Source organism: Triticum urartu, chromosome 2 (genome assembly GCF_003073215.2).
Source record: "Triticum urartu cultivar G1812 chromosome 2, Tu2.1, whole genome shotgun sequence".
Classification (NCBI taxonomy): Eukaryota; Viridiplantae; Streptophyta; class Magnoliopsida; order Poales; family Poaceae; genus Triticum; species Triticum urartu.
The window spans coordinates 51,481,140-51,507,979 of record NC_053023.1 but is presented as its reverse complement, the minus strand read 5'-3'; the positions used below and the strand labels follow the sequence as shown (position 1 = coordinate 51,507,979).

At 44.9% G+C, this 26,840-nt stretch overlaps 2 protein-coding genes across 2 annotated transcripts; both read right to left on the bottom strand.

Moving 5' to 3' along the window:
• Positions 1–1,267: 1,267 nt before the first annotated feature.
• On the bottom strand, positions 1,268–7,477 carry LOC125535634. The gene is made up of 3 exons (XM_048698701.1): positions 6,138–7,477; positions 2,105–2,454; positions 1,268–2,027 (listed from the first exon to the last, which is right to left on the bottom strand). The coding sequence occupies exons 1-3, from the start codon at positions 7,387–7,389 to the stop codon at positions 1,524–1,526; spliced, it is 2,106 nt and encodes a 701-aa protein (XP_048554658.1). The 5' UTR covers positions 7,390–7,477; the 3' UTR covers positions 1,268–1,523.
• LOC125535635 (putative nuclease HARBI1) lies at positions 2,722–4,817 on the bottom strand. Its single transcript, XM_048698702.1, has 4 exons — positions 4,329–4,817; positions 3,584–4,093; positions 3,288–3,513; positions 2,722–3,203 (listed from the first exon to the last, which is right to left on the bottom strand). The coding sequence occupies exons 1-4, from the start codon at positions 4,743–4,745 to the stop codon at positions 2,758–2,760; spliced, it is 1,599 nt and encodes a 532-aa protein (XP_048554659.1). The 5' UTR covers positions 4,746–4,817; the 3' UTR covers positions 2,722–2,757.
• Positions 7,478–26,840: the final 19,363 nt, after the last annotated feature.

Below are 26,840 nucleotides of genomic sequence, written 5' to 3'. Positions count from 1 at the left end.
CATTTGGACAGCATTTAGACCATACCAGGGCTCAAAGCAAAGCACATACAACACATGGAGAAGCAACCTCCAGAACTCTTCTTGCCTACTGCCATACTGACATAATAATATTGACCTCGACAGAAATATAAATAACATCAAAGACTTGCTTACATGTGTTTCTCGCTGTGAATTCCACTACAGGTTGGAATACATGGCCCAAACAAAGGCTGGTGAAGATAAGGGGATGAATCATGGAAAACTTAAGAGCCATAAACAGAAATAGGCAAAAACATGCTAGAAAAGCTGGATTATCATAACCTGTATGTCACCAGCACAAAGCATGGCCTGAGCGTTCTAAAACAAGATTGGTAAAATGGCATCTCTTATAAGACATGATGCACATTCGAAACACACACTACTACTGTCATCGAGCTTGGCTCTGATTTGTGAAACAACGTACTGATATTCAAATAAACTAGCAATCTGATTCAACACAATTTAGCAGAACAGAGAAAATTGACTTTTAACAAAACATCTTGGCCTTTTACATTAGTTCCAAATACCTCACTGATTTTTTTGAGGAACATTAGTACAGAGCCGTAATCAGCATACTAATTGCACAGAAACTAAACATCGATTATGCTCTCACCACCAACATCGATTATGCAGTCACACCATCAACACATACATACCATATTACTCCCTCTGTTCCTAAATATAAGTCTTTGTAGAGATTTCACTTGGTGGACTACATACGGAGCAAAATGAATGGATCTACACTTAAAATGCATCTATATACATCCATATGTAGTTGATAGTGGAATCTCTACAAAGACCTACATTTCAGAACGGAGGGAGTACAACCAAAAGCACCCTACTACATACATACCACGAGCCTATTTTCAAGTTGCAGCACAGCCCTAATAGGCACCATCTCCAACCCTCAACACATCAGCCTGACCTCCAGCATCCGCATCATCGGCAGTACTCTCATCGTGATGGCAATCTACGCGCCCTTCAGCTTAGGGTGTGTTTGGTTGAGGAACCAACTGTCACGGAATGGAATGGTTCCATTCCAGAGGAACGGGTCGGTTCCGTTCTTGTGTTTGGTAGGTGCAAAAAAGTAGAACAGGTTGGTTCCATTCCAGTGTTTGGTTTGGAAGAATGGAAGAACAAAAATTCAAATTTTCGGCAGCATTTCATTTGTATTTTCAAGAAAAAAACAACATAACAATATATATTGACAAAGAACACAATTTCCAGCAATATCATAAGATGGCAATCATGTAGTAAGTTCATTTGGTACATCCAAAAGCAATCAGCACATACATGTCTTTCACATACAAATAGGCAGTACATGTCTTTCACATACAAATAACCAAGGAAAGTGCACTACAGCCATACATGTTTACATACCAAACATCCAAAAGCAACCCAATGGCACTACAGCCATACATGTTCACATACCAAACATCCAAAAGCAACCCAATGGCACTACAGCCATACATGCCAAGTTCACATACTTGACAACCATATCAAATTTAGAAGTTCTTCTTCACATACCTACTCACCCAAACAGATTTGTTGGTTTCGGAAAGCTTCATGAAGGCCCTTGCAGTCTTGGGGTTGTCAACAAGATGAGCATAGTAATGGGCAAGGTGCTCTTCATCAAATTCTTTCAAACAAGAGACTACATCCCAAAGGTCATCGGGTATATCATCATCATCTCCACCAGATTTCACAAGAGCTTCAGCCACAAGTTTAAACCCATCTTTGAGAATGGCACCTAGTGGATCCTCTAGAACTTTCACCACCTTGGCCTTCTTTTTTGGTGGTCCTTTGGGGTCAGAAGACTCACCAACTTGCGGTGACGTGTTGATCTCACCATTCACCTCACCATTCTCCTCATCATCGACGTCAATAGAAAGGAGATCATTTCCAGACCTTGCATTCATCCCTTTAGTCCCGGTTGTTCCAAAAATGGTCGCCATAGCATGATAGTGTTCAATTGGGTTATTCAAGAAGGGAGCATCAGGTTTGTGGGTCTACAAAAAATTTGCAAGTCATTAGCATAATGAAGGCAGAAAATGAGATGATATCGTTCATACTATAAGAAGCTTACCATACAATGACCTGCATAGTGCTCATCGCTGAGCCTAATTGTGCAAGTATCTTCATCCCATAGAGCTCCACTTAAATTCTTCAAATTGACAACCCTGACCCAAATCTTCCTCCACTTCTTGAGATGGTTTCTAACTTGATCAGAGGTGATAGTTAGCTTGAATTGCTCGTTCAAAACAGCAGCACATTGTTTGAGATGTGTCTCCCTGAATCCACTAGAAGTTCTCTTCCCTTTAGCAACAAGGTCAGCCAAAAAACCTAGCATAGTGTTGGTCATGGAAGTGGTCCATACAATGACCCCACTTTTCCCGGAGTTTCCACTTGCAGCGGTAACTTCAACATTGTCCATTTCTGTCCAGTCATCAAAAAATTGCAAAAGAATGGATGAAATCATCACAAATATATGGTTTGACATAATAAATACCACAATCAGTCCAGCCATCAAAATGTTGCAATAAAAAGGATGAAATCATCACAAATATATGATTTGACATAATAAATACCACAATCTGTCCAGCCATCAAAATGTTGCAATAAAAATGATGAAATCATCACAAATACATGGTTTGACATAACAAATACCACAATCTGTCCAGCCATCAAATGAATGCAAAGGTAGTTGCATAAACATTACAAATACATAGTGCACTGCACTCATAAATTGGCATACATAAGTTGCCTATCTTCCCACATTTGGGCAGCAATTTGTAGCCTATGGTCTACCAAGGCCCTATTGTCACTTAATTGTTGCCTTGATGTTCGAATTGGTTGGGTGGTCCATGTCACTTCCGGTATAATGAATTCATCGATCCCTTGTGATAGTGCATAATTATGAAGAACACAACAAGCTATAACAATGTCAACTTGGACCGGGAAAGTGAAGAATGGTTTGGCATCATCTAAAATTTTGAAACGCCTCTTGAGAGATCCAAAAGCCCTCTCTACCGTCACCCGTAGAGATGAGTGCCTAAGGTTGAATAGCTCCTTGTCATTTTGGACCGGATTGTTGCCCCACTCATTCAAATGATACCTCACGCCACGAAAAGGTGGTAAGAACCCAGGCTTGGTTCCATAACCGGCATCAACTAGGTAGTACTTTCCTAAAAAATAAAAATAAATATTGGTTACAATGGTTTCGTAAGGCAGTAACAAATGGACAATTTCTATCTAGGTCAACGTCTTACCAGGTGGTACTTGTAAGCCTCTCTCACGAGTTAATGCATCAGCTAAGACGGTCGCGTCGTGTGCGGACCCTTCCCAACCAGCCAACACATATGTGAAGCGGAGGTCAAAATCTACTGCTGCCATCACATTTTGAGTGGTAAAGGCCTTCCTACCACGAAAAGAAGGCTCCACATCTTTGGTAACCCCTGCTCGCACATGTGTACCATCGATAGCTCCAATACAATCCTATATAGAGACCAGTATTAAATGGCATATCATATAGCCTAGATAGCTAAGGAATAGTCTCTGAAATTACCTTAAAATATGGGTCAAATCGATGATTTCCTGCAATTTTTGCGGGGGTTTCCAATGATGGTGGCCTTATATAATCATTACGAAGCTCGCCTATGGCATGAAGAGCCTTTCTAAAATAGATGCTGGTTGTGCCATATGATCTACCAAAATTGGCAGAAACAACCCTATTCCGAAGGTTATGCCCAATTGTATGCAAAAACATTGCCAATTGTTGCTCCACACTAAGATGTGGACTATCTTCTAGCAAGTTGCGATCCCTCAATATGCCACACAAGCGAAAGAACGCTGCTCTTTCAAACCTTAGCATGTTTTTGCATAACACATCGCTTTGCCAAATTTTCTGGTTTAGAAAGTCATATCTGATTCGATCTCTTTCATGCATTGGGCCATAGGTAATACGTGGTCTCCTCTTCCTTATAATTGCCCGAACAATGACTGCCATTGCAGCTAGTGCAACAAAAACAGCTGCTCCCCTAGCCATCCTTTTTCTTTTGTTCATCTTGCTGACCATCTACAAGTGATGCATACAGTCAAAAATATATGACTACTAATGACTTGTAACCATGGATCTGGTGAGTACACAGCATCACTTATTAAATTTTTTTGGGTAATCATAGATCTACACAGTAGGCAGCATCACATATATATGGAACAAATAGAGGGGGAACATGGCACACACAGGAAATAAAAATCTGCCATCAATCCATTGTACCCATCAAGCGTATACAAAGGAGTAGGAACCATACCTTGGCTTCGTTGCTAGCCGCCAATCCAGATCTGTAGGCACACCTCCGGCCGCTCCTTCCTCTCCTGCCGCTGCCAGGTAGGTCTCCACCCGGTCCTAGGTCGCCGCCGAGCTGCAGATGTGCGCCATCTGGGGAGAGACGACGGGGAGGAGAGGGAATCGGCGCTGGAGAGGGAGGAGTGGCAGATCGAGAGAGGGAGAGATGTGGGAGGTTGGCGGCGCTGAGATGCGGGAGGGGGGCTGCGTGCGAGGGGAACGAGGGCTCGAGGGCTCGTTCTCTGTCGTCCGGCCGATTTGGAGGTATGCGTCGGTTCCGCATAATCACCGAATATTCGGTTTTCTGGGACTGGTGGGTTCTGGGCCCTTCGGCTAACTGAACACGGGAATGGGCTTTTGGAATGGGTCGGACCCATGACATTCTATCCCATGACAGCAACCGAACACACCCTTACAGCGTCTCCGCGCCTTGTTCCATTACCTCCTCCTCAATAGCCGTCTAATTTGTCGAAATTATGCACACAAAAAAAATTCAGATCTTCAGAAACTTGTTAGCAAAAGGAATAAACCTTGGGTCTTTATATTGGGTAACAAGTTGGAAAATTGCTTAGGAGGAAACACATGAAGAAGCTAGCAGAATAGCTGAGATAAAATACTACTCCCTCCATCCCATAATATAAGAGCATTTTTTACACAAGTGTAAACGCTCTTATATTATGGGATGGAGGGAGTAGGTCTTAAACCAAACAACACAACATGATGCATGGAAAATCGCCTGGAACTCTTTTCCCCAATGTTCCAATTAGCAGTATTGACCTCAAACACTCAATTCTGTATTTTTTAAGATTGTAATTTGCAGTACAAGAGTAAACACATAATAACACAAAGGCATACAATCATTTAGAAATGAATCACAGCAGAACTTAAAGTCATAAAAGAAATGGTGGCTTCTCGCTGCAGGACTTAATAAATTACCTAGTAGCGTACCAAGTTTCTAAGTCAAGTCAAGGAATAGAAACTCAGGTCTAGGTAGTGACAATCAAAAAACTACTTGCATTCAGCATGCGCCCTGAAGGATAGGCAACAAGTTCAAAACTTTTAACTATGTAAAAACATGGTTGCCCTGCATCTAATTTATCTTGACAGTCTTATTTCAAATCAAATAGTTCCCGAGCACATCAATTTTTCGCTATTTGCATGGCAACACCCTTGAGAAATTAATCAAGCTCACCCCTTCAATTATCCTCACAATAGACACAGGAGATGCATTAGTGGTAGAAATTGCTTGGGTGTTTATTTGCAACCATACCAGCTATTCCTACTTATATTCATCTGGAGTCAATATGATAAATGGATTTGTAGGTGTAAAGATGAACAAAACGCGACTTCTCTGTCTCATTATATCTATCAAAAGAGATAAATAAACTCCTGCTACCCGCAACGATTGTTTCCAAGTTGAAACAATCCGGAGGTGAAAATAATTTTAGACTTGTATTCCTTCTCGATTAGCTTGACCACAACAACAATTTTTGCCAAAATGGTCCTCGTGATCTAGTGTTTTTTATGAATTCATGATGCCTCCAAAATGGTACTCGTCGTGTTCAACATCTTTCCTTGTGTCCTATTAAAGTAGCATTTAGGACAGACTAACAAACAAATCACAATAATGTTCCTAAGCCTGATCAGCTCTATCACAAGCACAAAAGAATTAACAACTATGAAACGTGTAAATGAGAATCAGTGATTATAGCCAACTATCAAGCATCAGACAAGCTATGTGAGAAGAATGAAGAGCAAGCAACAGAGAGTTTACCATTTGATATTGTCGGTGACGACAACGATGGTGGATAGTTGCTATATGCGAAGCTCTGCACTGTGGAAGCACACACTCTCTCAATCTTTAATGTTTTCATGTCCAACGTGCATAAGTCTGTGCATAATTCTTCGTCGAAGGATGAGAACCCCCAGTGATTCAAAAGCAAATGTGTCCCCATCGACTGTCTGAGCACGTACCCAGATCCCGGTGAGGGTGGGATTACCTTATCCTTTTGCCATTGGCTGGAACTCCCATTATTGTTTCTCCAAATGGTATAAATGTGGCCGCGTGGGCCGTATGTAAGGACAACCAGCCCGGGCCTGCCTTCTCCTGCCTCCACCATGGTTATATGTCTGTAACAAACTTTGGGTTCAGCTGGGGGTTCAGCAACGGAGAACTCCATCTTACGGGTGTTGAGCACCAACATTTTTATTCCGTGCTTCGAATTTGGCAGCCAGTAAAAGCAGCCATACGCGTATTGGCGCTGGCAGAAGAGTGTCGTCTCTGTCGATGATAGCGAGCCAGCTGACAAATTGGTCCAGGTAAGGGATCGAATGGCTTGCCATTGTCTGGTGCTGGAAGAGAAGACATAGGTGATGAGCTTATCTTCATAGTGCCCCATCCAGATCACTCTGAATGACGTCTCTTCAGCGGCTGTTGACTCATCGTCCTCATTGCCGCCTTCGGGAACAAGGAAAATCTCGCATGAATGTGGGCGTGGCCCCTCCACGGTAGCTGCTACGTCGTCAGGGATTGAGGGAAGCATGAGGTACCTCCGGTGCAAAGGGTCGCACACCACCGTCTCTGTGAAGACGACTCCATGAGAATCTTCCAGGGGCATCCCGCGGAGGAGGACCCGGCCGTCGCGGACGTCCCAGAGAGCCCAGCGGTGAGCGGGGCCGGGGGGCGGAAGGAACGAGAAGGAGAAGTCGGCGGCGAGGGCGACGGCGCTGGCCGCAGATGCGGAGGGGTGAGGCCGCTCGGCGGGGTCGAAGCCGGTGTGCGGGCCGAGGAAGCCGAGGAGGGGCGGCGCGTGGAGCTTGCGGAACTGCCTGAGGAAGGAGCGGTCGGCCACGACGCGGCGGAAGGAGACGCAGGCGGCGGAGGCGAGGACGAGGTCGGCTGGGGTGGGCAGGCGAACGAAGATTTCGGCGAGGAGTTCGTCGGGGATCGGCAGCGAGGCCATATCCTCGGGGGCGTGCCGCCGCGGAGGGCACTGACGGCGGTGCTCCGCTGAGTTGCGGCCCATCCCGCCGCCGGTGGCGAGAAACCCTATTTTGGTTTTAGCACGGGATTTGGGGAAGAGGAAGGCAGCGGTTACGACTGGAATTTGGTCATTTTGATGGGCCTTTTGGCAAATGTACAAACTCCCCACGCCCAGTACGATGACTGTCAAACGCATGCAAAATCTCTCTTTGTTTTTTCTATATCTATATCTACTAGTTGATTGTCCGTGCGTTGCCACAGGGGTATCGAATTTATATATACTCAAAACATAAATACACCATTGTAATCCTCAAAACATAAAGGCATGGACCAAAACTTTGACCTCAATTAAAAAAATTGGATTCTAAATTTGTTGTAATCCGAATTTTTAGCATGCAATACAGAATCATTGGTTGTTTCCTCAACTAAAAAGAATGTGTTGCATGCTAAGTCAGTCGGGTGTCATTCATCTCTGACATAAAATTCAGAGTGCGGAGCCAGTAATTAAGTAATCAACCGTTATGGACGGCCACACTCCAAATTAGAAAAAAGAGGGGAAAATGTAGCATCAATGTTAGTTAATGGAGTAGACCCACAAATCAAAATGGGAGAGAAGTGATGCAAATTTTCCTCAAACGCAGTATCACATCACCCATGCAGTGGTGAAAAAAGACAGTATAAAATACATGAGAAAAAACACAAGCGCACATCATCTACGGGAACCATCTCTAGCCGTAACTCTTAATCAGACTAACCCAACAGGAGCATACCTGCAACCAATGGAGAGATCAGAAGAATAGCATTCCCCGGGCTTATTCATCGCCCTAGCCCGGGTGCAGCCGGATCGACCTCGTCGTTAGTAGCAGGATGGAGGCTCAGGTCCACATCGCATGGTCATCTCCTCCATACACCATACTGGATGACTCCGTCCAGCTGAAGTCGATGTCTCACCAATTAACCGCGATCTCCATGTGGCTCCTTCGCGTTGTGCTTGGCCCTGGTTCATCATGGACTAATGCACATTGTAGAATTCATAACAAAATTCTAACCGTAATTCATATCTGGTGCATAGTATCTAATTCCTTACTCGTATAAATAATTGAAAATGTCATTCGTCATGAATCAACATCTTTTACAGACACATATTACATAAATCATAAAAAAAAATTCTAACCTAATTTCACATCAAGTGCATAGCATCTAATTCCTTACTCGTACAAATGATTGAAAATATCTTCATGAATCAACATGCCGCTTGAATACAGATATCATACATCTTTATATACATTGCATCACTTATATAATCTCCGGTCTAAAATCACACTCCAATGTATAGTTCCCTGAAAGATTCTCCATAATTGCATGTTAGATGAATTCTAGCATATGAACAAGGTGCAGCCTTGTTGCCCTTCTCATGTTCTGCGGAATCGGAAGTTTGAAATCATTTCCTAAGCATAGAATGTAAAGGCAGCCCTTTTGACCCTTCTCACTGTAGTATAACCTGTAGGTAGATAGGTGGTTGTTTGGTAGTAGCAAAAGAAAACTCACAGATCACGACTTCGTTACTTAAGAAACCATTTCAAGTCTGAGCTATATATCCTCTCACACTCGATCACCTCTTGTTATATCCAAATTTTGAAACCACATTATCATTTCCACCAAAGAAATTCATAACCCTGATGGCCATTAGGATTCTTCAAATGGACTGGCCCAACAGAAAACAAAAATAATATATAGGCATGAGAGTCTGACACATATTGCATTTCAGATCTAGTGAAATGAAGAGTTGTGAACACGGACAGTGTATAGTGTAAGGAGATGCAATGTGTGCCCAGCTCACAGTGTTGACCTTTGTATATGTATAGTATAAGTATCTTAGCCTCTTCCCATGGAGACATGCAAACGGACAAATCAGATAGTAAGGTAAAAGAAACAGTGCCTTTGCACATGATAATATTATACATGAATGAATTCTTAAGCATATAACATGATCATGCTTAATAAATAGGCAGTATTCCAACTCACAAGGATCACACTAAGCCAACATATCAATATTCAGTAACAGAAACTTAGAAGTTCCCTTTTACTCTAACCTGTTTTAAGAAGACTTTCTATCAGATACCTCTTCTCTTTTATTATATTGCTTGCCTGCATATACTTTTCTTCAAGGATTGCTAGGGTGCATTCAGTTTCCTGTATCTTTTTCTGGAAAAGAATGAAAAAAGAATACAAATGATCATTCAGTCATTCGACAAGTGTATGGCAAGAAAACATGTGTACCTGCAATGTCTGAAGCTTTTCGCTTAAGTCTGCACTTAACACTTTCTGAGAATTGTACAGTCCTTGGAGCTCTTCCAATTGCTATTACAATTATAAATCATATTTTTTGTTCTCAAATCAGTAAGAATTCCAAATCGACGCCGCCACCAAGACTAAAGGTAAACCTTGTATTTTGACTGCAAATCAAGCTCTAAATGGTCTAGCTTCTCTGATATAGCCTGAAATGTTTATCCAGCATACTCAAGCCTAATATTTACAGCCTAGTATATAAGTATAAATAACACAAAGAGCATAGAACCTTCTTTTCAACTTCATCGGCTAGGTACACAAAGAGCATAGAACCTTCTTTTCAACTTCATCGGCCAGGTATTGTTCCTATGGAATAAAAATACCATTTTCCCTAGCAGCACACAGTTCTGCTATAGATAAACAACCTGAATAACTATGCTCAAGGTGAAGCAAATGATGGCAGAAAACATAGCTTATTTCCAAGAAAGATCCGGAATCAAGCAAAAATAAGTTCTTATGATTCCTGTTGTGATCAAGTTACTGGAATTGGAATCTTGCAAAAAAAATTAGTTCCACAACGTGGACATTCAAGATAATTTAACTCGCTGGATGTTATCTCCTTAAAGATAATTTCACATGACATGACTCTGGATTCCTCTTCACTAATTAACAAGGCAATAGATATCGCATAGCAGAAATTGTTTTGACAGGATTATCAAGCTTAATCGTGAAGCACACAAGGCTGCACTTAGCAGCGAGCAATGTTCAGCTCCGTCACTACAACACGATCATACATCAGGAATAAGCAAAAAATACAAGGCAATGCAAAATCACAAAATCCATGGGGCATTGTTCAGCCGCATCACTGCAACACGATCAAGCCGGAACAAAATTGCAAAATCGCGAATCAATCAGCCAGCAGAGAGTTGAGGAGGACAAATTTAGCATCAGGCCACAACAGAACCTTGCTGAATCTGGGAAGGGGGACCCCTAGGGGGGCGGGGAGCGAGGTTCGGTGATGTGGGCGATGACCGCTGGCTCCACTTCGTCCAAGGGCGAGCACGGGGTAGGCAGTGTAGCGTGTTGGGCGGCGCGGCGCCGCAGACCGTTGAAGTGGCGTCGGATGAAGAGGGGAGCATCGGCGAGAGGCATGCAGTGCCCGCACGGGCAACACGGCGGCGGATCGAGAGGCAGGGGTGGGGAGACAGTTGTTTTCCCGGTTTAGTTTCTTCGTTTTTTAGTGCGGGGTTGCGTAGAGTTTTTTTTTCTCTCGCACGAGTTCAGGCGAGGAAGTAGCGATCGCACGAGGTGGTGGGAACAGGAGGTCAAACCATCACGACGTTCGATTCTCCTTTAAAGATACTACTATTACTCCCTTCGTTTCGAATTACTTGTCGCAAATATGGATGTATCTAAATGTATTTTAGTTCTAGATACATCCATTCTGCGACGAGTAATTTAAAATGGAGAGGATATTAAACAATCAAACTAATTCTTTTCTAAAGCCCCGAAACTGTACCCAGCCTGATTAGCACCACTAGATTAACCTCATTAAAAAATCTAATGGTTACAACTGATTCAATCCCACTCAGATGTGCAATTAGCAATTTAATATGGCTGAACGCACTCTGTAGAGGAATATTTCACCCGTGCGTCCCACTAATCCCACCAATCACACTAATCCCTCCATATCAATTCTTCCCTTACCAAAATTCCTTATCCCAGCGCCCCATCAGAGGCACGCACGCCGCTCCATTGAGTCATCGCTAATCGCTCCTCCGCTCCGCTTGCCCTCCACGCCCACGCGACGCCGCCTTCACCAAAGGAATCAGAGGTCGCCGCTCCTCTCTGTTCCGTTCAGGAGCTCGCTGGAAACACGTCGCCAGTTCTCTAGGTCTTTGAACGAAGCCGGAACAACACACGCCGATGGCCACTAGGCATAACCAGCAGGACGCTCCTGCTGCCGCTTCGCAGCCGGCGGCCAGTAGAGGTGAGCCACACGTCCGCGGGCCGCCTGCCTGCCGAATATATCTTTCTCGTCGCTCCGTCAGGAACGACCACTATAGGGGATCTCAAGTTGGTCCTGACTGCGTCGTTGGGTCTCTCTCTCGATCTCCTGTTCATTTGATTTTTATCTATGTTTCCAACTAGGATAGTCTGATGCGAGGGAGTTTGTTACCTGATCCATGTGTCAAACAAGCATCTATACTCATGTTTCTCTTCGGTGATGTGCAGGTGCTGCGGTAGCGGCTGTGATGCTGAAGGTCGCCGCTGCCGTTGCCGGCCGCCCCGGTGCAGGAGGAAACAAGCGGGTTCTTTGGGACATCAACAACATCATCCACGCCCACTTTCTCGATGGCTAAGGCGTTGTTTGGATAGCGAAGATTAGCGATAGGATTATAGAAAATGAGTTTTTACCCGATTTCTAGGAAAACCGTTTTACGTCAGTTTATTACGAATAACCAATTTATAAATAACTACGTTTGGAATGGAAATTTGGAAAACTGGTCGGCCCAGTTCCTTGTTTGGATGCCCACGACTACTAGCTGCTCCTATTCCTATTCTCCTCCCATAAGTGACTCACTTTCCCCAAACCGCACACCATGGCCTCATCCATCCAAGCTCGTTGAGCTGCTGCTGCCCTCCGATTCCTCCTCCGCTCGCTCACACCGCTGCTCCCTCGTCTCGCCCGTGGAAGAATCCGCGCGTGGACGCCGGGTACGGCGCGCCTCCGCCGTCCTGGACACCGGTTGCTGCCGGACTCCCAGGTCACCAGGTACACGCCGCCGCGCGTGGATGCCTACTACTGTGTGCCTCCGCCCCTTGGATGTTGGTTGCTGCTCGCCTCCCCTCCCCTGGACGCTAGGTCCCCAGGCGTACTCCGTTTCGTCGGCCGTCGACCCCGCACAAGCTATACCTAGCGAGCGGTCCTGCTTCAGGTCAATGCACAGGCCTGCCTCCCCTCAATGCCGGCCGTGCAGGCTGCACCGACATCAGCCTGTATCGGCGGCGCCGGGGGCAGCAGGCAGCTGTAGCGGATGGGGATTCCAAGCTAGCGGATGGGGATTCAGAGGAGCAGGTATGTTTGATTATTATTTTCAAGTTTTGTACTAGTAAATTAACATGAACTACATCATGCACTTGACGAGAGAAGCTACAGTTATCTTCCTTTTTGGTTTCTTAGCATGTTTTCATGGTCTACATCACGCACTTGCGGAGAGTATACTACTTCATAACTGACAGGACTTAGCAATTAGCTACATATCTACTTGGTCCATTGAAGAACCTGGTGCATAGGTACAAGAGGAACACTTGAATGTCATATAAAAATGCACCAATTTGAAGTAGTTTATTGGTTGCTTTACTTGCTGAAAAGATTGGTAGACAATAACATTTCATCTTGTAGCTCCAGATAGAGAGGGAGAGGCAGAGGGTGAGAGAGATAGAGAGATAGAGCATATAAGCCTATAAAAGAATGGGAAGTTCATGTCCATATAAAGAATTAAAAGTTGCAACAATAATTATGCAGATATATCTGCAATTGAAGATGGAAAACAAATATTACAGTATTTAATCATCTTCTGGTTGAGCACTACGTTGTTGATGTTTAGTCCACAACTCTCGGGCGATGGCAGCACGAACTCTCTCACCAGCAACTCTATCATCTTCTCTTGCTTGCCCATGAACTTGTTGATCACCATGGTCAGTATTTTGTTCTGTTTCCCCATGCTCATAAAGTTATGAACTTGTTGATCACCAATAACTCATCATAGGGAAGTTCATAAGGAAGGTTAATCATCCTGATAAAGGTCGAATAACTCATCAGGATGATTAACCTTCCTTATGAAGTTGTGGATAATGCAACAAGCCATAACAATTTTCACTTGAGTTCTGTATGGATAAGGAATTCCTCCTTTCCTACTTAGAATTGGAAAACGAGCTTTTAGAACACCAAAATTTCGTTCAACAACATTCCGCAACTATGCATGTAGATGGTTGAACAAGTCCTTCTCACTAGTATATCGCCGATTACTTTCACGAAAAGAAGCAATATGATAGCGATCTCCACGATACGGGGCAATAAATCTCGGAGTATTTGCGTAACCTGAATCAACAAGGTAAAATTTACCTGCACATTAATTTCATATCAAACTCAGCATCTTTATATATATTATAGATACACAAATAATTGTACTTTACCTTCAGGAACAACTAAACCCCCACTAGTCACAGCCCATCTTAGAACAGCTTGATCCGATGCAGAACCCTCCCATCCAGCAGCGACATAAGAGAATGTCATGTCAAATGACACTACTGCCATTACATTTTGAGACGGATAACCATGTCTGTTTCTATAAGGAGTTTGCTTATCAAGCCTGACTTTTGCCTCCATTACATTTTGAGACGGATAACAATGAACAATACCAAACTGAAAACAATATTTATTACTTCACACAAACTGACAAAATATAAGTGAAATTGTTTTCTGAATCTTGTAAAGTGCGACAACGACTGAAATAAAATACTATGCTCAAAGGTGTATTACAAAAATTCTAAGGATCAAGAATCCAGAGCTTCCGCGTCTCTTCATCCATCTCAATGAAAATGGCCCGTTTATCACCATCTGTAAATGACTTTACTGCTTTTAGTTTCTCATTGGGATCTAGATTACTCATACTATTTAGTATTGCCATACAAGATTTAACCGAGTAAGCTTCAGTTTGTTGTGCTATTGTTTTCTTTGCTTCAGCAATGCTAAGTGATGCATCTGCAAGGCGATCAATTGCTATTATGGCATCATCGGCTGTCCGTTTTTGTCCTCTTGCAGTTTCCTTGGATCCACTTCCAGGGGACTTCTTTTTTTTCTGGCTCAATGGTAGTTGACTTCTTGGTGAAGACACCAGGGGAAGCATTGATTTCATCAGAATCGATGTCATGTACTTCAACTTCCGTATTGAGATCAATTTGTGAAGATTTGGTCGTACATGCACCATCTTTTCCTTTGCTAGATACAACACCAGCTCTAGATGCTGTTGAACTAGCACATATGGCTTGAGGATCTATCCAACTAGGCCACACCTTATCTCGATATTCTTGGATAGCCTTATCCTTCTGCAAGTTGTTTAATGTTTTTGTTAATAATAGGATATGGAAACTTTATATGAATTCTACTTGAACAAACTTACCTTAATTAGTTCTTCCCAAATATCTTCTGGAGCTTTTATCATTTTGTCGTCGTCATCCCAACCAAATCCCGTGAGTTTTAGAAGTCTGTCCATGGTGCTGTAGCAACTCCTGTAGTACTTATGATGATTTTTCAATTGTTGTAATTCAAGTTTTTCTACCCTTGAATCATTGAATTGTTCTAAGATATCACGCCATGCTTTCTTTGTGTAACCTGTTCCTTCTTTTCCTCCATGTAGGCTTTGATCTTTTAATATATTCAGCAGTATTTTGTCCTCTAAAGATTTCCATACATGGCGCTTAGCTTTATCTGTGTTTTCCTTCTTAATTTTTTTCCTTCTCATCATCCATATTTTTCTACAGAGGGGATACAAGAAGCAATAATGGAAGATGAGTCATTTGGTTCAAAAGGAATAAATCTACGCAGTGGAAGAAAATGAGCATGCCACTAATCTTTTGTTCATGCTATGATTGGACACTTGAATTTTTGTCGCTTGTCTGTCTAACGGGATGTTCACATCCCTTATCAGTTATTTTCCTAGGTTGCTGCCAAGATCTTTAATTTGCTATTAAATCTGGTCTCGCTTGCCCCAAGTACTGCTATCAACATCAGATGACATCACAAGGTATTCTAATCTTCATCTACGCACTGCTTAGCTCTTACTGCACACTATATATTCTGGATAAATATGATTGATACTTATGGGAAATTATCCTTACAGCGTGCTTTAAACTGCATCCTTGTCATGAAAAAATAACTACTGCACTTGATATATATAGTCATCGATAATCTAATTGTGGTTCGGTGTTAGATCATTTTAGTATTTATATAGGCATTCATAGTGCAATCTGATTCTCTAATGTGCCACATGTTCATATTTACGATACTCCCTAATCAGAGTTGCCTCTAATTTTTCCTTCAACAGTACGTGTTATCATTTAGATTAACAGATTACCAGGTTGTTGGATCTACTATGTCCTAGGAATTGCCCATATGAAATTATCAGAGGTTTTATTCAAAATAGGGTTCACTACCAAATGGATTAATTCAATCAACAGTACCATGAAAATATTTACAAATACAAATTCGTACTGCTGTGTAGGATGGTGAAGGCATGGAACCTGATTGAAGATGGGAAGACTAATTGAAGGTGGGAAGACGATGCACGAAAAGCCTGAAGGAGATGTGGAGCCTTATTGAAGATGACCAACTTCAGATCCAAGGTCAACGTCTCCCATCCAGTGCCTGTCACGGGGATCACAGCCAGCCCTTTGCGATCTGGGTGTATAACATGCGGGAAACAAAGTCTGTCTTTTATAGGCAGTGAAAAGGGCGCCAGGTGAGACGCAAAAAGCAGAATTGGCACCATCTTAGGTTGTTGAGGAATAGGCGGGGGCGGAGAAAGGCAGTTGCATCTGTATATGCTAATCGCGTTTGTGGAAAAACGAGTAATACTAGTTTTCCCACAAACCCGGAATTCTGGGTTTTTGGGAAACGAGTTTCCCCTATCCACAGGGTTGTTGGACGAGCCAAACAAGATTTTTTACGGTTAGGCGGTTTCCTTGGCTTACGTAGATTGCGTTCTCTATATTCCTCTTATCCAAACAACGCCTAAGAAAATTAGCACATGGGTCGAATCCCTTTCGTGATCTGATCCCCCTTTCTTCTTGCATGCCTTAAGAAACTTCTTGATGATGGATTCTAATTCACTCTGGTGGTTTGCAGTTGCGGTCGAAGCCAGTGAACAAGAATGTCCATGTCAAGGCAGTTAAGAGCATCTCCAGCCGCGCCCCCAACAAGGCTCCCCAGATGACTTTTCGGCCGCCGGCGCCGAAGAATCGGCCCAGTCACGCCCCAAGGGCCCATTTTTCGCTGGCTCGGGCCTAAATTGGCGCCAGCGGACCCAACCCAAACCCGGCGCACTAGGGGGCGCTCGGGGGCACCGAGCCAATCGTTTTTGGCGCGAAACAGCCACGGGCCCTCCTTGACAGCGACTCGTCTCTCTTCTCGCCGCTTCGTCGTCCTCATCGCATCGTTTCCCGCGGTGAATCAATGCCAAAGCTGCCACGCGCTGCCGCGCCGATCAGCCTCCTCCATTGATGCCTCACGGGCGGCGCAGTGACCGGCCGACGCGCGTCCCCTTGCCCGCCACGCGTACGCGCGGCGGCCACGCGTACGAGCGACGTCTCCGCCTATATAAGCCGAACCCCAGCGCGCCGGTGACACACACAGAATCCCTACTGCCGCAGCGCCATTTCTCCCCCTTTCCTCCCTCTCCTCTTGTCGTCTCCAGTTCAAAGCATGGCCGAGCGCTTCCCATACGACGGTGCGGCGGCGAACGGATTCGGCCGCCGCCACCTTCACGAGGACGAAGCTCGGGTCCTCTTCGAGGCCGAGTACCTGGTCCCGCCGGACATGCGGGTGCCGGGGCGTGGAGGATCAGCGCCGGCGGGGTCCCGGTGCCACCACCGCCCACCGGGGCGGCGCGGCGTGCGGAGATCGCGCGTATCCGCGCCTCTTTACCGCGGGCGGCGAGGGAAGGTCCACGGTATGTCCCCGACAGCCCGCTCTAGGAGCCCTACTTCCGCCGCCGCCACGCCGAGCAACTAGAGGCCACCAATGGCGTCGCGCCCTCCGGAAGGCTCAACTCCGAAGGCCGGCGCCGATGGTGGGGCATGCCCGGCCGCACGCTGGGCCGTCCTCGAGTACATCGAGGGCGGCAACATGTCGAGGCTGGAGTACCCCGCTCCCCCGTCCATCTCTCGCCGGCGTGGGAGCTCGTGGACGCCGAGGCGCATGGACCTGGGGGCGTCCTCCTCCTTGTACGGCCGCTCGTCCGACTCTCCTTGCCTCCGCCCCGTCAAGCCGGAGCCCCAGGACACACCTATCAGCGCGCGCACCTGCAGCTCCGGCGTCCGCATCGATGACTCCGCCCCCGCCTCTGGCCGCCTCATCCTCGTCAGGCCGAAGCCCGAGCCCGGCCTCCCTGCGGAGTACGAGGAGATAGCCCAGCACGGCTTCTCCGACGAGGACGCCCTACGATGGGCGCGGGACGACTACCTCTGCAACGAGATGGTCCGGCAGCGCCGGGCCCTGGAGGAGATAGCCGCCCGCAAACGTGGGAACGAGAACAAGCGCGGCGTCGTGTTCCTCGACAGCGACGACGACGAGGACGTGCCCGGACCGTCCAACCCGACGCGCCAACCGGGGGAGGGTTGCAGCAGGGACGGCGGCCGCGGAGGAGGCGACGACGACGACGACGACGAGGAGCGGCGAGGGAGACGGCGAGGAGCAGCCTAGTAGCATTTCTTTCTTTTTTGTAAAATATTTTAAATATGTACGATCTCGCCAAAGTTTGGTTGAATTTGCGCCGTGTTTGTGCCGAAATTAAATTTTTTCGAAAAAACGTGGGCGCCGCGACTGGAGGGCATCACGCCCCCAGCACGCGATTCGCGCCGGTGCACTCCCAGGGGGCAATTTTTAGCGCCTCCCGGGGGCCAACGGCTGGAGATACTCTAACCCACACTGCTACTCGATGGTCGACTGATGTCTACTACAGAACCTTCTTCTTGTAGACATTGTTGGGCCTCTAAGTGCAGAGGTTTGTAGGACAGTGGCAAATTTCCCTCAAGTGGATGACCTAAGGTTTATCAATCCGTAGGAGGCGTAGAATGAAGATGGTTTCTCTCAAGCAACCCTGCAACCAAATAACAAGGAGTCTCTTGTGCCCCCAACACACCCAATACAATGGTAATTGTATAGGTGCACTAGTTCGGCGAAGAGATGTTGATACAAGTGGTATATGGATGGTAGATAAAGGTTTTGTAATCTGAAAATATAAAAACAGCAAGGTAACTAATGATAAAAGTGAGCGTAAACGGTATTACAATGCTAGGAAACAAGGCATAGGGTTCATACTTTCACTAGTGCAAGTTCTCTCAACAATAATAACATAGTTGGATCATATAACTATCCCTCAACATGCAACAAAGAGTCACTCCAAAGTCACTAATATCGGAGAACAAACGAAGAGATTATGGTAGGGTACGAAACCACCTCAAAGTTATTCTTTCCAATCAATCCGTTGGGCTATTCCTATAAGTGTCACAAACAGCCATAGAGTTCGTACTAGAATAACACCTTAAGACACAAATCAACCAAAACCCTAATGTCACCTAGATACTCCAATGTCACCTCAAGTATCCGTGGGTATGATTATACGATATGCATCACACAATCTCAGATTCATCTATTCAACCAACACAAAGAACTTCAAAGAGTGCCCCAAAGATTCTACCGGAGAGTCAAGACGAAAACGTGTGCCAACCCCTATGCATAGGTTCATGGGCGGAACCCGCAAGTTGATCACCAAAACATACATCAAGTGGATCAATAGAATACCCCATTGTCACCACCGGTATCCCACGCAAGACATACATCAAGTGTTCTCAAATCCTTAAGGACTCGATCTGATAAGATAACTTCAAAGGGAAAACTCAATTCATTACAAGAGAGTAGAGAGGGAGAAACATCATAAGATCTAACTATAATAGCAAAGCTCGCGATACATCAAGATCGTACCACCTCAAGAACACGAGAGAGAGTGATCAAACACATAGCTACTGGTACATACCCTCAGCCCCGAGGGAGAACTACTTCCTCCTCGTCATGGAGAGCACCGGGATGATGAAGATGGACACCGGAGAGGGATTCCCCCTCCGGCAGGGTGCCGGAACGGGTCTAGATTGGTTTTCGGTGGCTACGGAGGCTTCTGGCGGCGGAACTCCCGATCTATTATGCTCCCCAAAGTTTTTAGGGTATATGGGTATATATGGGAGGAAGAAGTACATCGGTGGACCTCCGGGCTGTCCACGAGGCAGGGGGCGTGCCCAGGGGGGTGGGCGCACCCCCACCCTCGTGGGCAGCCCGGGACTCTCCTAGTCCAACTCCGATACTCCTTGGTCTTCTTCTGGTCCAAAAGTAAGTTCCGTGAAGTTTCAGGTCAATTGGACTCCGTTTGATTTTCCTTTTCCGCGATACTTTAAAACAAGGAAAAAATAGAAACTGGCACTGGGCTCTGGGTTAATAGGTTAGTCCCAAAACTAATATAAAAGTGTATAATAAAGCCCATAAACATCCAAAAGAGATAATATAATAGCATGGAACAATAAAAAATTATAGATACGTTGGAGACGTATCAGCATCCCCAAGCTTAATTCCTGCTCGTCCTCGAGAAGGTAAATGATAAAAACAGAATTTTTGATGTGGAATGCTACCTAACATATTCATCATGTATTTCTCTTTATTGTAGCAAGAATATTCAGATCCATAAGATTCAAGACAAAATTTTAATATTGACATAAAATAATAATACTTCAAGCATACTAACTAAGCAATCATGTCTTCTCAAAATAACATGGCCAAAGAAAGTTCATCCCTACAAAATCATATAGTTTGGTCATGTTCCATTTTCGTCACACAAGAATGCTCTCATCATGCACAACCCCGATGACAAGTCAAGCAATTGTTTCATACTTTAGTAATCTCAAACTTTTTTCAACTTTCACGCAATACATGAGCGTGAGCCATGGATATAGCACTATGGGTGGAATAATATAATGAGGGGGTTATGTGGAGAAGACAAAAAGGAGGAAGTCTCACATCGACGCGGCTAATCAATGGGCTAGGGAGATGCCCATCAATTGATGTCAATGCAAGGAGTAGGGATTGCCATGCAACGGATGCACTAGAGCTATAAATGTATGAAAGCTCAACAAAAGAAACTAGTGGGTGTGCATCCAACTTGCTTGCTCACGAAGACCTAGGGCACTTGAGGAGGCCCATTGTTGGAATATACAAGCCAAGTTCTATAATGAAAAATTCCCACTAGTATATGAAAGTGATAACATGAGAGACTCTCTACTATGAAGATCATGGTGCTACTTTGAAGCACAAGTGTGGAAAAAGGATAGTAGCATTGTCCCTTTTATTTTTTTATTTTTTATTTGGCCTTTTTTTATTTGGCCTTTCCTTTTTTTGGCCTTTCTTTTATTTTCTTTTTTCTTTTTTTTGGACAATGCTCTATTAATGATGATCATCACACTTCTATTTATTTACAACTCAAAGATTACAACTCGATACTAGAACAAAGCATGACTCTATATGAATACCTCTGGCGGTGTACCGGGATGGGCAATGAACCAAGAGTGACATGTATGATAAATTATGCATGGTGGCTTTGCCACAAATACTATGTCAACTACATGATCATGCTAAGCAATATGACAATGATGAATGTGTCATGATGAACGGAATGATGGAAAGTTGCATGGCAATTTACCTCGGAATGGCTATGGAAATGCCATAATAGGTAGGTATGGTGGCTGTTTTGAGGAAGATATAAGGAGGTTTATGTGTGATAGAGCGTACCATATCACGGGGTTTGGATGCACCAGCGAAGTTTGCACCAACTCCCAATGTGAGAAAGGTCAATGCACGGTACCGAAGAGGCTAGCAATGATGGAAGGGTAAGAGTGCGTATAATCCATGGACTCAACATTAGTCATAAAGAACTCACATACTTATTGCAAAAATCTACAAGTCATCAAAAACCAAGTATTACGCTGATACATCTCCGTCGTATCTATAATTTTTGATGTTCCATGCCAATATTCTACAACTTTCATATACTTTTGGCAAATTTTTATACTATTTTTGGGACTAACATATTGATCCAGTGCCCAGTGCCAGTTCCTGTCTGTTGCATGTTTTTGGTTTCGCAGAATATCCATATCAAACGGAGTCCAAACGGGATAAAAACGGACGGAGATACTTTTTGGAATATTTGGAAAATTCTGGAAGAAAAATCCACGCGAGACGGTGCCCGAGGTGGTCACGAGGCAGGGGGCGCGCCTGCCCCCCTGGGCGCGCCCCTACCCTCATGAGCCACCCGTAAGGCGGTTGACACTCTTCTTTTGCCGCAAGAAAGCTAATTTTCGGGAAAAAAATCACGGCGAAGGTTTCAGGCCAATCGGAGTTACGGATCTCCATATATACACGAAACGGTGAAACAGAGCAGAGGAAGAACGCAGAAACAGAGAGAGACAGAGAGACAGATCCAATCTCGGAGGGGCTCTCGCCCCTCCCATGCCATGGAGAAGGTCAAGGAAGAAGAAGAAGGAGGGGGGCTCTCTCCCCCTCGCTTCCGGTGGCGCCGGAACACCGCCGGGGGCCATCATCATCACGATCTACACCAACACCTCCGCCATCTTCACCAACATCTCCATCACCTTCCCCCCTCTATCTACAGCAGTCCACTCTCCCGCAACCCGCTGTACCCTCTACTTGAACATGGTGCTTTATGCTTCATATTATTATCCAATGATGTGTTGCCATCCTATGATGTCTGAATAGATTTTCGTTGTCCTATCGGTGGTTGATGAATTGCTATGATTGATTTAATTTGCTTGTGGTTATGTTGCTATCCTTTGGTGCCCATCATATGATTGCGCGCGTGGATCACACCCTAGGGTTAGTTGTATGTTGATAGGACTATGTATTGGAGGGCAAGAGTGACAGAAGCTTCAACCTAGCATAGAAATTGATGCATACGGGATTTGTCGTGGGTTTGTCACGGTAGATGTCCTTGTGAAAGGACTTAGTCGTGGAGCCATCGCAACGGGTTAGATTTAAGGGGTTAAACCGGACAAGAGGACACGGGAAGTTTATACTAGTTCGGCCCCTTCGATGAAGGTAAAAGCCTACGTCTAGCTGTGATTGGTATTGCTTGGGTTTCGAAGGCCAGGGAGCGAATCCGCTTTGTCTGGCTCTCGAGTTGTTTTCTGTCCCCTGAACCGCTGCCGGGTCGTCCCCTTATATACATGGGTAGCGCCCATTGGTTTACAGAGTCCCGAAGCCGGATCATAAACGTTTCCAGTTCGGTCTCTACACTCCCTATCTTACAAAGCAAGTTACATGATTAAGCTGGTTTACATCTATAGGCCTTAACCCACTTCTAGGCCTTGGGCCTTCGTAAAGCGCCATTATCTTCACATCTTCATGGGCTTCTAATCTTCATAAATTTAATCTGGCTACTCCTGGCCGATTTACGTCCAGTAGTAATATCCCCAACATTAGGCCCCAGATTGACTTGAACAGGTTTCATGTCAATCCTTAGTAAAAACTTCGTCTTCCACATATTCTCATATTTTGGTAAACCGCCGTGACATCATCTTCTCAGATCGTGGTAAACCGTCGTGACGTCATCTTCATTAATGGTTCTCCGACAATCGAGGCGACAGCTCCGCCTCACTTCCAAGTTTTGGCTCCTCGATTTTCACGCCTGACACCTATCCCTTGCCTTTATAAATAAGACCCGGGAGTCATTTTCACTTTTTCCCCTTCGTGCCTCTTCGCGTCGTCTTCCTTGCGCTGCTCATCCTCCAGAGCTCCGCCGCCACCGTCGACCGTCGCCTCTGCTCCGACTTTGGCCGCTGCATCACCCTGAACGTACCAGAATACTGCGGCATCTCCGCCGTTCCTGTGATATTGGTAACCCTTTTTCCTTCCACCCTAGATCTTGTTTTTAGGGTTTCACTGCTCGTCGGAGTTCATCGAAAAACTTAGTGATGTTCTTCTCTTTTCTTCTCTGTAGCATCCCAGGCTAGGTTGGACCTATTATCCTTGCGCGACCGTAGCCGTAATCATATTCTCCTCATTAGACTCTCTCTTTATATCAAGACCAACTTATCTGAATCTGCTGAACTGTTTAAATACCTGAAGCTTGAACCTGAATATTTTCCAGTTTCTGTCATACCTTAGATCCGAAATTTTCATATAACTCTGTGAAATCTGTTTCCCCTTACTTAGGTATTTTTAGATCTGTACTCCTCACACCAATATAGGCGGTTTAACTTTGCAAGAATGACAATCCGGTATACACCATTAGTCCCCTTGTTGAACCGCCAATATACTTCCCCTTATAACCTGTATTTAATGAATTCTTGTATGGAATTGCCAACTCCGGTTTAACGATATGTTTATATCCTTGATATAACCTTGTCCTTCATTATTATATCAGCCTCCGGTTTACACAATCTTATGTACCAGTATATGTTGATATCATTACATCTTGTGTGTTATCCTGAATGATCTGTAAACCGGCGTTTCTTCCACAACTTTTTTGCTCTATAACGGCCAAGCAATTTACCGCTTGCAACTGGGCTTGTTCCCAGGTCACCGAGGAACAATTGAACAATATGGTTAGCATTGGTACCTTGCCTAAGAAGACTGAGATTAAATGGCGAGTTCCAGGAGCAGAAAATCCTCCAACCCCAAGGCAGGGTGAGGTGGTGGTCTTTGTCGACCACATAGGCCGTGGCTTCAAACCGCCAGGGTCAAAGTTTTACCGAGATGTGCTTGCCAATTTCCAACTCCATCCTCAAGACATCGGGCCCAACTCAGTATCCAATCTATGCAACTTCCAGGTCTTCTGTGAAGTGTACTTACAGGAAGAACCAACTGCGGAGCTGTTTCGGGACTTCTTTCACCTAAACTGGCGCACAGAATTTGTAAATGGTCCCAACACTGAACTTGGTGGTGTCTCAATTCAGAAGCGGAAAGAAGTTGAATTTCCTCATGCCAAACTGCACAGCCACCCAAAGGAATGGAACCAGACTTGATTTTATTGCAGAGACACTTCTCCTGAAGATGAGAACCCCCTCCCAGGCTTTCGTGGTCACCGGCTTTCCAATACCCATCCGATGCCGCAACGCTTAAGTGATACGTCTCTGTCGTATCTACTTTTCCAAACACTTTTGCCATTGTTTTGGACTGTAACTTGTATGATTTGAATGGAACTAACCCGGACTGACGCTGTTTTCAGCAGAATTACCATGGTGTTGTTTTATGTGCAAAAAACAAATATTCTCGGAATGACCTGAAACTCCACGGAACATCTTAGAAAAAACAATAAAAAATCCTCGCCAAAGATGAAGACCAGGGGGCCCACACCCTTCTCACGAGGGTGGGGGGCGCGCCCCCCTAGGGCGCGCCCCTACCTCGTGGGCCCCCTGGAAACCCTCCGACGCCAACTCCAACTCTATATATTTGCTTTCGGAGAGAGAAAAAATCAGAGAGAAGAAATCATCGCGTTTTACGATACGGAGCCGCCGCTAAGCCCTAAAACCTCTCGAGAGGGCTGATCTGGAGTCCGTTCGGGGCTCTGGAGAGGGGGATTCGTCGTCGTCGTCATCATCAACCATCCTCCATCACCAATTTCATGATGCTCACCGCCCTGCGTGAGTAATTCCATCGTAGGCTTGCTGGACGGTGATGGGTTGGATGAGATTTATCATGTAATCGAGTTAGTTTTGTTAGGGTTTGATCCCTAGTATCCATTATGTTCTGAGATTGATGTTGCTATGACTTTGCTATGCTTAATGCTTGTCACTAGGGCCCGAGTGCCATGATTTCAGATCTGAACCTATTATGTTTTCATGAATATATGTGAGTTCTTGATCCTATCTTGCAAGTCTATAGTCACTTGATACGTCTCCAACGTATCTATAATTTTTGATTGCTCCATGCTATATTATCTACTGTTTTAGGCAATATTGGGCTTTATTATCCACTTTTATATTATTTTTGGGACTAACCTATTAACCGGAGGCCCAACCCAGATTTGCTGTTTTATGCCTATTTCAGTGTTTTGAAGAAAAGGAATATCAGACGGAGTCGAAACGGAACGAAATCAACTGGAGAAGTTATTTTTGGAAGGAAACACACCTGATGGACTTGGACCCCACGTCAAGGAAGGAATGAGGTGCTCACGAGGGTGGGGGGCGCCCCCCTAGGGCGCGCCCCCTGTCTCGTGGGACCCTCGTGGCTCCCCTGACGTACCTCCTGCACCCATATATACCTACGTGACCTAAAACTTCCAGAATGCATAGTAGATCGGGAGTTCCGCCGCCAGAAGCCTCCGTAGCCATCAAAAAGCAATCTAGACCCGTTCCGGCACCCTGCCGGAGGGGGCAATCCTTCTCCGGTGGCCATCTTCATCATCTCGGTGCTCTCCATGACGAGGAGGGAGTAGTTCTCCCTCGGGGCTGAGGGTATGTACCAGTAGCTATGTGTTTGATCTCTCTCTCTCTCTCTCTCTCTCTCTCTCGTGTTCTTGAGATGATACGATCTTGATGTATCGCAAGTTTTGCTATTATATTTGAATCCTATGATGTTTCTTCCCCCCCTCTTCTCTCTTGTAATGGATCGAGTTTCCCCTTTGAAGTAATCTTATCGGATTGAGTCTTTAAAGATTTGAGAACACTTGATGTATGTCTTGCCGTGGATATCTGTGGTGACAATGGGATACTGCGTGCCACTTGATGTATGTTAAGGTGACCAACTTGCGGGTTCATGAACCTATGCATAGGGGTTGGCACACGTTTTCGTCGTGATTCTCCGGTAGATCTTTGGGGCACTCTTTGAGGTTCTATGTGTTGGTTGAATAGATGAATTGAGATTGTGTGATGCATATCGTATAATCATGCCCATGGATACTTGAGGTGACAATGGAGTATCTAGGTGACATTAGGGTTTTGATTGATTTGTGTCTTAAGGTGTTATTCTAGTATGAACTCTAGGGCTATTTGTGACACTTATAGGAATAGCCAACGGATTGATTGGAAAGAATAACTTTGAGGTGGTTCCATACCCTACCATAATCTCTTCGTTCGTTCTCCACTATTAGTGACTTTGGAGTGACTCTTTGTTGCATGTTGAGGGATAGTTTTATGATCCAATTATGTTAGTATTGTTGAGGGAACTTGCACTAGCGAAAGTATGAACCCTAGGCCTTATTTCCACACATTTCAATACCGTTTACGCTCACTTTTATCACTTGCTACCTTGCTGTTTTTATTATTTCAGATTACAAATACCTTTATCTACTATCCATATACCACTTGTTTCACTATCTCTTCGCCGAACTAGTGCACCTATACAATTTACCATTGTATTGGGTG

Excerpts from the sequence above, each read along its gene's own strand:
- LOC125535635 (XM_048698702.1), bottom strand. The coding sequence starts at position 4,745 with ATGTCATGGGTCCGACCCATTCCAAAAGCCCATTCCCGTGTTCAGTTA. Across the intron at positions 4,094-4,328 it reads CGGCTAGCAACGAAGCCAAG|ATGGTCAGCAAGATGAACAA; the intron begins GTATGGTTCCTA and ends CATCACTTGTAG. Across the intron at positions 3,204-3,287 it reads AGGCTTACAAGTACCACCTG|GAAAGTACTACCTAGTTGAT; the intron begins GTAAGACGTTGA and ends TTTATTTTTTAG.
- LOC125535634 (XM_048698701.1), bottom strand. The coding sequence starts at position 7,389 with ATGGGCCGCAACTCAGCGGAGCACCGCCGTCAGTGCCCTCCGCGGCGG. Across the intron at positions 2,455-6,137 it reads GTCACCGACAATATCAAATG|AAATGGACAATGTTGAAGTT; the intron begins GTAAACTCTCTG and ends ATGACTGGACAG. Across the intron at positions 2,028-2,104 it reads ACTATGCAGGTCATTGTATG|ACCCACAAACCTGATGCTCC; the intron begins GTAAGCTTCTTA and ends AATTTTTTGTAG.